Source organism: Populus trichocarpa, chromosome 12, assembly GCF_000002775.5.
Source record: "Populus trichocarpa isolate Nisqually-1 chromosome 12, P.trichocarpa_v4.1, whole genome shotgun sequence".
NCBI lineage: Eukaryota > Viridiplantae > Streptophyta > Magnoliopsida > Malpighiales > Salicaceae > Populus > Populus trichocarpa.
In genome coordinates, this window is record NC_037296.2 from 11,101,232 (window position 1) to 11,110,059 (window position 8,828).

Below are 8,828 nucleotides of genomic sequence, written 5' to 3' on the forward strand. Positions count from 1 at the left end.
TTAAATTTAAATTACGTTGTTTTGTTTGATGAAAGATAAATTAATTGGTGGCTCTGCTTCAATTTTTTTGTAGAAAATTTTGCTTATGATTTGTGTTTTTATTTCTTTATTTGATCAGCTGCAAAATTTATATTAGGATAAATTGATGGCTATATGCTTTGTTTTTTATTTGACAAAGTAATATCTTTATATTTTTTTCCTTTCCACTGTAATAAGTAAAGAGGAAATTGGAAATCAATATAAATTGACCAAGTAATGTTCAAGAGGAAATTGGAAATCAAAGTAAAGTCACTGTAATAAATCTCACTTGACTTCTGGGTAATGAAAAAAATTAAAATGAGGGGGGGGCCCGGGCCCCTGCTCCACCCCCCCCCCCCCCCCCCCCCCCCCCCACCCACTTCCGCCCCTGCATGTGATCACCTAGTTAAGAAACAACTTGTTCTAACAAAGAATCACTCGAGACATAGCTGAGAAATTCACACAAGGAGCGAAGGAGATTTTCGAATTCGTTGAGAGAGAGATACGTTTTGCAAATTACGATTCCATTCGACGGCCTGCAGGTACTATAATTATGAATATTTGATTCGCTCTTCAGAAAACATATCAAATTCATGTTTTTGGGAAAGTAAGAGAAAAAAACCATACAATTATTAAGAATTTGTTAAAAAGTTCTTGATGATTTGTGAGAGCAATGACATAGATAGTTTGAAATCTGCGACAAGAACTTCGAATTTGGGCCCTGTCTAAAGACTTTATGAGTGTATGACAACATGATTTAGGCTAGAAAAAGGTGATAATGAAATTAAAATCCTAACCGATTCATACAGTATTTACTGATGAAACCATAAAACAAGAATAAAAAGTAAAAATCTTAAATTCTCCAACCAATATTCTAAAAGCAATTAATCATAACTTGAATGCCCATGCATTATCCTTGCGAATTTCTTCCTCTTCCTCTGGGGTAAAATCATTCTTGATATTGAAGAGTTTGCGAATTTCCTCAGGTTGCTTCCCTTTGATCATGTCTGCAACTTTCTGTACAAGTTGGCCAAGCAAAACTTCAACGCTGAGATAGTTTGAAGCCAGCAGAAGATCATAGAGAGAATCTGTGTCAACATCAACAAAATCAGCATCCCACTTCTCAAGCTCATCCTTAGATGCATCGCTCGCATGCTTCTTCAACCACTCTACAATCTTGGCTAGGGTTTTCTTTTCTACATTGAAGAGTGGAATCGCATCATCAGTACCATAGCCATCTTCAACCATGCTCTTGATGATTCCAGATTGTAAGGCAGCCTTCTCTTCCACCTCAAAAACTTCATTGTCACTGGTTTTCAACTTCAAGACCTTCGTTGTAGTCTCTGATGATGCCATAGCGTATTAATATTAGTCTCTGTTAAGAGATTTGCAGAGAATGAATGATTGAGGAAATTGCAAAAGAATCGTCAAGGGATCAGGTTTTATTTATAGGATATTTAGGGAGTTTTATCCCTCTCGGACGAGGATATTCAACGGCTTGCACGCATTTAGTGCTTCTTGTAAATTGATCGCTGGACAATTTTTTAAACAAAAAAACTAATGTTCAGGTAAAAACAAATATAAAAAATGTTTATAATAAATATGTAAAAATATTAATTAGAGTTAACTGAACAGGTGAAATTTTATTAAATTCATAGTATAAATTATATGATTGAAATAACTCAATTAAAAATAAAAAATAACTATAAAGCTTTTTTAAAAAATTACATTAACTTTTTTAAATTTATAATTCAAGTCATTAAATTTAAAGAACTCAATCTAAAAGAATCACGAAGTTCAATTCTAAAATAAATAAATATTAAATGATGAAATTGAAGGGAAAAAAAATCTATTCATACAAAAAAATTAAAAATAACAATTCAAAAAATAAGGATTAAGATCACTATAATCACTATTATTAATAAGTAATATCATCATTATTACTATTATCATTAAAATCATTATCATTATTTCTATTATTATTAGTAATAGTAATACCACCACAATTATTGCTAATATTATCATTATTAGTAATAATAGCAGTATTTCTATTATATTATTATTATTTTAACAATCAACATTATCATCACCACCATCACCACCACCATCATTACCACTATTGTATTTGTCAATTTTTTAGTAGTGATTTTAGCATTTGAACATCTTTTTTTTTTTTTGAAATAATCTGATTCTGCAGTGTAACAAAGACATCAAAGCTAGTAAAATCTAAACAAGCTAAAAACTTAAAAAGGATAAATACATAAAAAAAACAAAATAAAAAAATAAAAAAGAGAAACATAAAAACAAAAGAGAAATCATGATAAAGAATTTATAAACCTAAAACCATAAACATAAATACAAGAAAATCATAAAGCTAAAATTTAACAAAATTAAAAAAATTAAAATTTATATTTTAAGAAAAAAAATAAGTAAGTAGAAAAAATGTTTAAAATTGAAAAATAAAATAAAAAACTTTTTTTTCCGTGTATGAGTCAAGAATTGAATACTGTTTTTTGAAGTATTTTTTACTTGAAAATATATTAAAATAATAATTTTTTATTTTTTAAATATATTTTTGAAGTTAATATATTAAAATAATCTAAAAATATTAAAAATATATTAATTAAAAAAAATCAAATTTTAATTAAAAGCAACTCAATATTAGTTTCAAACTTTATTATTTGAATTGTAGACCCCACACGTTCGCTAAAAAAAAAAAACCATCAACACCACCGTTTTAGGTTTTCGGTAGCGTTTCACGGATTCACATAACATAAACCCTAAACCTCCAAAGTCCCGCATACTTCATTCTATCTTTTTATAGCATAATTTCATACTGTAATTTAGAAGAGGAAGAGAGATGCAGCACGATGAGGTCATATGGCAAGTTATCAGACACAGTCACTGCAGTTTTATGGCCAAGTAAGACCTTTTTTTTTTTAATTTTTTTTAGCATATAATAATGTTTTGAATCTGTTTAAATTATAATTAATTGTAATTTTGTTTTGTTTTGTTTTTTTGTAGAATCACAACCGGAAATTTTTGTAGAAACCCATATAACATTACTGGGGTTTGTAATCGTAGCTCTTGCCCTCTTGCTAATAGTCGCTATGCAACTATCCGTGATCATGATGGTATGTTTTTATTCTTTATATTTTATTTTTTAGTTTTCTCAAACTGGGTTTTGTTTGCTGGGAAGAAATGTTGGGCAAGATGAGTGAATGTGAATAAATGTTTGCTTTTTGTGGTGAGAATTACTGGGCTTTCATGCTTATAATTGGAATATAACTATAAGTAGCAAATGGTTTCTTAATGAGGATTGAATTAGTTCTAGTCAATTGCTCAGTTCTGATTCGGGATTGAATCCTGAGTTGGTTTCTAGAGCCATTTAAAAGGGATTTTAAGCTTCTTGTGGAGGTTTTGATCTTATATGTAGCTTATCATTGGTTGGTTAGATATACTATTGCGTCTCATAATGTGATTTATTTAGATACCTATCTAATTTTGGGTTCTTGTTTGTTACAAATTAATAATCTTGTCTATTACTTAGATTTGTTTTCCAGAATTTGATGATTAATTTGCTTTTGACAATTGCGCTGTGTGTCATTCTGCACAGGTGTCTTTTATTTATATATGAAGACCATTGAGAGAGCTCATAAACCCAATGAGTTATGGGAAAGAGTAAAGTTGCCAAGAAACTACGAGAAGGCACTTGAAATCATAGACAAGCATCTGGTATTCCATTTTTTCTTGCATTCTGATGTTGGTTGTGTGTATTTTTTTTTTAACCAAAAATTATTTTTAATAACTTTTTATTGTTGATCTGTAAATTCCTTGGAACTTGAAGATGTACTGGCCAAAGTTTCTTGTGCACAAAGCTAAACAGCGCCTGACAAAAATGACTCAGATGCGTATACGTATGAGGAAGCTTGCTTTGAAAACAAGGTTTTGCAACTGCCTTTCTTTTGTTCTAATTTATTTTGTGTAACTTCTTATGGTTCTAAATATAGTTTGCTGCATCTACTGTAGGATTTTTCATTATAATTGGTTTTGATGATGTTTATTAACAAACTAAATTTGCAAGTTCTTTTCCTTTTTTGTTTCTTTTGTTTTTGGTACATTTTATTTGTCATAGTTCAAGTTTACTCAGACTGATTCATTAAAATTGCCACATAGCTTCTTGCAGGGCTTGGCTCATTTTTAACTATCACATCACATTTAGTTTCTGGCCTCCTTATGTCTATAATACTTGACTTTGTAAGGCCTGGTGACTAGTTTCTGTCTATTATTTCTTTGGCAGCATGATAGTAGTCTTTCACAGGTGGGTTTAATGTTGGAAATTGAAAAGAGAAACATTGTTCAGAGTGAAAATTGTATGATTGGGTGTGGTTATAGTCTTTTATCTGCAGTAAAGATGTTTAACACGCTGATGTGAACAAATTCTTAACTGTTGAGATGGAGATATTAAGACACTTTTTTCAACAAGATTACTGTCAACATGTCTCTAACCAAGGTTGTAAGTTGATAATATGTGGAATTTTTGGTATTTCCCTGTAATTTTATGGTTATTATACCATTTGATTTAATTTCCATTTCCAGTTTTCTTTTTGATCTACCCACATATTGAATTCCTCTTGTTTCCCACCATGTTGGAAATCCATGGATCTTGTTTACTTCTTCAGTATATTTTGCTTTAATTTTTGTTGCTAGGGAAAAGATAATGACTACACCCAGAAAAGAGATAAAAAGAGAGTCTAGAAGGGAGAAAAAGGCTGAAACAGCTGCTGAACTGGACAAGGTTAGGATTCCTTCCTTTTAATATATTTGTCTCAACTGTGTTGTGGATCAATGTTAGTCCTAACTAGTACTTTCAACAGAGTATTGAGAAAGAGTTGCTTGAACGACTCAATGGAGGACTTTATGGTGACATACATAATATTCTGCCAGAACATTTCAACAAAATTCTTGACGAAAATGAACTACATGCTGTTAGTGAAGATGAAGAATATGAAGAGGTATGTTTTCTGGTAATATTAAGTAGTTAATCTTGTGTAATACACGAAGGGCTTTTCTGTTTTGTATATTGAGGAATTTTGTGAATCAGCAGGAACCTGAAATAGAATACGTTCAAGGCTATGATGATCTTGAAGAGGAAGATGATATAGAAGATTTTGGTGGTTTTGCAATCGACAAGTCTCTCAAGAATAATGGTAAAGTCTTTGTTTCTTTGTTGCACATCCTTTGTTTATAAAGGACCTAGTGTGGTTTGGATTTGTAATGTCATCTTTCTCAGTTACTTGGTTATCACTGCCACGATTGCGTGCACGTTGTTTCCCCTACTTGCTATATGATAACTGTATTCCATTTATATGGATTATGTTTGAAGTTGCTTGTGAATAGTGCTAATGACTATGACAATCATTGGTAGAAGAAATGTGAAGGTTTGATGTGGTCATTGATTTGATGTTTTTTCTGGAAAACAAGATTCAGATTTACCTGAGCATGTGATGTTATTATGACAATGCTTGTCATCTCAATCCGTGATTAACAGGCTTCAAACTTCAATATGCCTATATATACATGAGGCAAATTGTTCATGTTTGAAAGATGTTTATGAAATTTTATACAGATGATGCATCTGAGGATGAAGAAGAGATGGATTCAGTTGATGGTAAGAGGGTTAAAAGAAGATCGGAGTCTGCTCATCAAAAGATGGAGGAAGATGAACGTAGAAAGTCGAAAAAGAAAGCAAAGGTTCTGGTTGAGGTCAGTGATCAACCCCTTCTTTTAGATATTTTTCTTTTAAATGGAATGGTGAACTCCAATTCAAAATGTTTTTGATATGTAAAGTTTGAAGTCTGAGATTGGCATGACATGCAAGTTACTTGTGGTCAAAACATAAATGGAACTTTTGAAATGTCACTGATCTCCATGCTGTTTGTAAACTGTATCATCTGGTGCTAAGCAATTGCATCTCTAGTTTTGAGCAAACGTTGCTCCTCAATTTTAAATCAGGGCTAGTTTTAGCTCCAAAACTCTAATCGGGCGGGTCAATTGTTCGCCTTTTCATGTTTCCAGCAACAGATAAATATGTGCACTTTACCATATTTTGCTGTGCTTTGTATCAGGTCGAGCATGAAGATGCTTCTGAAAGGCAGAGGGCAACCTTTTGAGAGGGTTTTAACATGCTTTTTAATTAAGGGGTTGACATCTGCGTGTAAAATTGTTCTTTACATCAATTTTTGTAAGTTAGGTTTCATAGATAGGAAGTTAATCTCTATGGGGGGATCTAGAGTCTGAAGATGCAGTAGGCCATGATGTGATATTATCTTTAACTCTCTTCTGTTTCCTTTCTTGTTTTTTCCTTTTTCCTTTCTTTTTTACCTCTCGTCTGAAGATTTTAGTTGCCCTGACAGTCACTTAAATGGTGAAATGATGCAAGGAAACAATTAGAGGTTCTCTTTGAATGTATTTTTAATAACTTTGATTGAAGGTTAGTGTTTTTTTTTATTATTATTAAAAAAAAGGTTGATTCTTGAATGTTGATGAACTATCTTGAGGATGGCATATCTAGTTTGGCCCAAACTAGTTAATTTTGAGGGATGATCTTCCTATATGTGCATAAATTTTTTATTTTTTTTATTTTTTAGAATGATTTTAAGATGTAGGTATTTTCAAGAAAGAAAGAAAGAAATAAATAAATAATTTTTTATATATATATAAAAATAGAATAGACGCATTTTCTTTCTCTTAAAAAAAATTAAAAAGCTCGTGCCCAGTCTAGCAACGCTATCCGTCAGGGCCAGGGTATTGGATGTGAAGGAGAAATGGTAGGTTGGGCTTCGTAAAGTTCATAGATCTTATCATCAGAACTTTCATCTGCTACAGCAGTTATAATATCAGGAGTGATTTCATCCGTGAGTGAGAATAAGGATTCAACTTCATCATTATCAGGATTGAATTTTGTATTTTGGGCTAGAAAATCAATTAATTTCAATGACTGGGTTTTTTTTTGGGGATAGGCTTTTGCAAAGTGGGTCATTCAAGAAGTCAGAAACCCACTACCACTCTACTTTCAAAGAAATCTTAGCTATAAAATATGGCATTCAAAAATTTGAGTTTCACCTAGCACAAATCGGCATTTTATTACTTTATCAAAAATATTTTATTTTATTTTATTTTAAGGAATGGAGTAGAAGTTGGAACTCAAAAAAGTATTTTGAAGGAAAACGCAAAACTTACCTGGACTGCAAATCATTAATCGGTATCTAATTCAAGAATTAGCTGTAACTAGTTTTTTTTATTTTAGCGGAATAGATTATTTTTTTATAACCTTATAAAATATATAAAAATATTATGAAGTTAAAAGTTTGATATATAACAAATGAGGATTTTTTAAAATATTGAGATCATGAGATATTGAGATACTGAATGATATTTTTTTAAAAAAAAAAATAACATGTTTACACATTAGATCGACTAGAATCAACTATTTTTAACTTGTGAAACTTTTGATATGGAAGATGAGTCATCATAGAATCCAAATCAAAATAAATTAAAAATCTCAATTGAAATTAACAAAGTATTGAAGGCCTTAAATGAAAAAACAAATATTTAAAAAAATAAAAAAAATAACTCGAGCAAACCTACAACAATGTCTCGTGCTATGACGCGGCCTGGACTAGTATTTTTAAAGAAAAAAGAAAAATTCAAGACTCAGGTAATTGACCTGACTAAATCCATCAAGTTGAGCTAATTTAATAATATAATTAAAAAATAACAATGAACCATAAATAAAAAGACCCAAAATAATCTATGTTATTTTCAAAATTAGTGAAAAATCATATAGAAACAAAAAAAAAAGCCCAATTTTCAAATAAACCATATACTAAAAGATAAAACCGAAAAATATGAGATTAAAAAAAAAGAAATAAATCAAATGATTTAATATAATACACTACGTTTGCAGGTTAAATATTTTTTTTCTAACCTTAAAAAATGTTAAAATGAATGGAGATGGTGGCATACTGGATGATATATTTTTTAAAATAAATATTGAGCAATTCATTTAATTTAACTCAAAAAATTATTTAAACATAAGCTAAATCTAATAAAGAAAAAAACATAAAAAACCTCAAGATAACTCATACCATTTTTAAAAGCAATGAAAAATTCTATATAAGAAAAAAAAATTACAGGGTTCAATATCCAATTAAATCAAATGTCAAATGAAAATTTTGAAAAATATAAGCTTAAAAAAAAGACCTTAGATGATTTTTTAAAACCTAAATTAATCTTTTAAATTCATAACCTATTAAGTTTTAGACTCGAAATTAATCAAGAAATTAAATTTAAAAGATGTAAAACACATTAAGAAGTAAGAACTAACATCAAAGAATCAATTTCATAGCATTAATTAACTCAATTAATACCATACCTAATTAGGCAATTTTTTCCAAGTCTCCACTTATCTCAATTGGAACTCGGCAAGGTTTTAGAGTGTATTTGGTATTGCGGTAGCTGTTGTGGTTGTGATTTAAAAAAAATTATTTTATAAAAAGTACTTTTAGTTGAGGTTGGTTTGAAAAAATAGGTGTTTGGTTAAAACTGTGGTTGAAATTGAGGTTGAAGAAAAAGTAGTTTAATGTGTTTGGTTAATAATACCTTTGAAATTGAGGTTATAAAATAATTTTAAAAAATATATATTAATATTGATGGTTTTAAATTTAAATATTGTAGAATTAATTACTCCCATTACATCATGAAATAAATAATACTTTATATAAAATATTTTTTATTATCCCATCAAA

At 29.9% G+C, this 8,828-nt stretch overlaps 2 protein-coding genes across 2 annotated transcripts; one reads left to right on the plus strand and one right to left on the minus strand.

Moving 5' to 3' along the window:
- Positions 1–774: 774 nt before the first annotated feature.
- Positions 775–1,547, minus strand: LOC7458055 (SKP1-like protein 1). Its single transcript, XM_002318633.4, has one exon. The coding sequence runs from the start codon at positions 1,372–1,374 to the stop codon at positions 907–909; it is 468 nt and encodes a 155-aa protein (XP_002318669.3). The 5' UTR covers positions 1,375–1,547; the 3' UTR covers positions 775–906.
- A 1,197-nt stretch (positions 1,548–2,744) lies between these two features.
- Positions 2,745–6,510, plus strand: LOC7458056 (protein mak16). The gene is made up of 9 exons (XM_002318031.4): positions 2,745–2,940; positions 3,043–3,152; positions 3,635–3,753; positions 3,866–3,963; positions 4,729–4,816; positions 4,896–5,033; positions 5,126–5,228; positions 5,648–5,784; positions 6,147–6,510. Exons 1-9 carry the CDS (start codon positions 2,879–2,881, stop codon positions 6,189–6,191), a joined length of 900 nt encoding a protein of 299 aa, XP_002318067.2. The 5' UTR covers positions 2,745–2,878; the 3' UTR covers positions 6,192–6,510.
- Positions 6,511–8,828: the final 2,318 nt, after the last annotated feature.

Coding starts and splice junctions, on each gene's coding strand:
- LOC7458056 (XM_002318031.4), top strand. CDS start 2,879: ATGCAGCACGATGAGGTCATATGGCAAGTTATCAGACACAGTCACTGC. Junction 3,754..3,865: donor AAATCATAGACAAGCATCTG/GTATTCCATTTT, acceptor TGGAACTTGAAG/ATGTACTGGCCAAAGTTTCT. Junction 3,964..4,728: donor AAGCTTGCTTTGAAAACAAG/GTTTTGCAACTG, acceptor TTTTGTTGCTAG/GGAAAAGATAATGACTACAC.
- LOC7458055 (XM_002318633.4), bottom strand. CDS start 1,374: ATGGCATCATCAGAGACTACAACGAAGGTCTTGAAGTTGAAAACCAGT.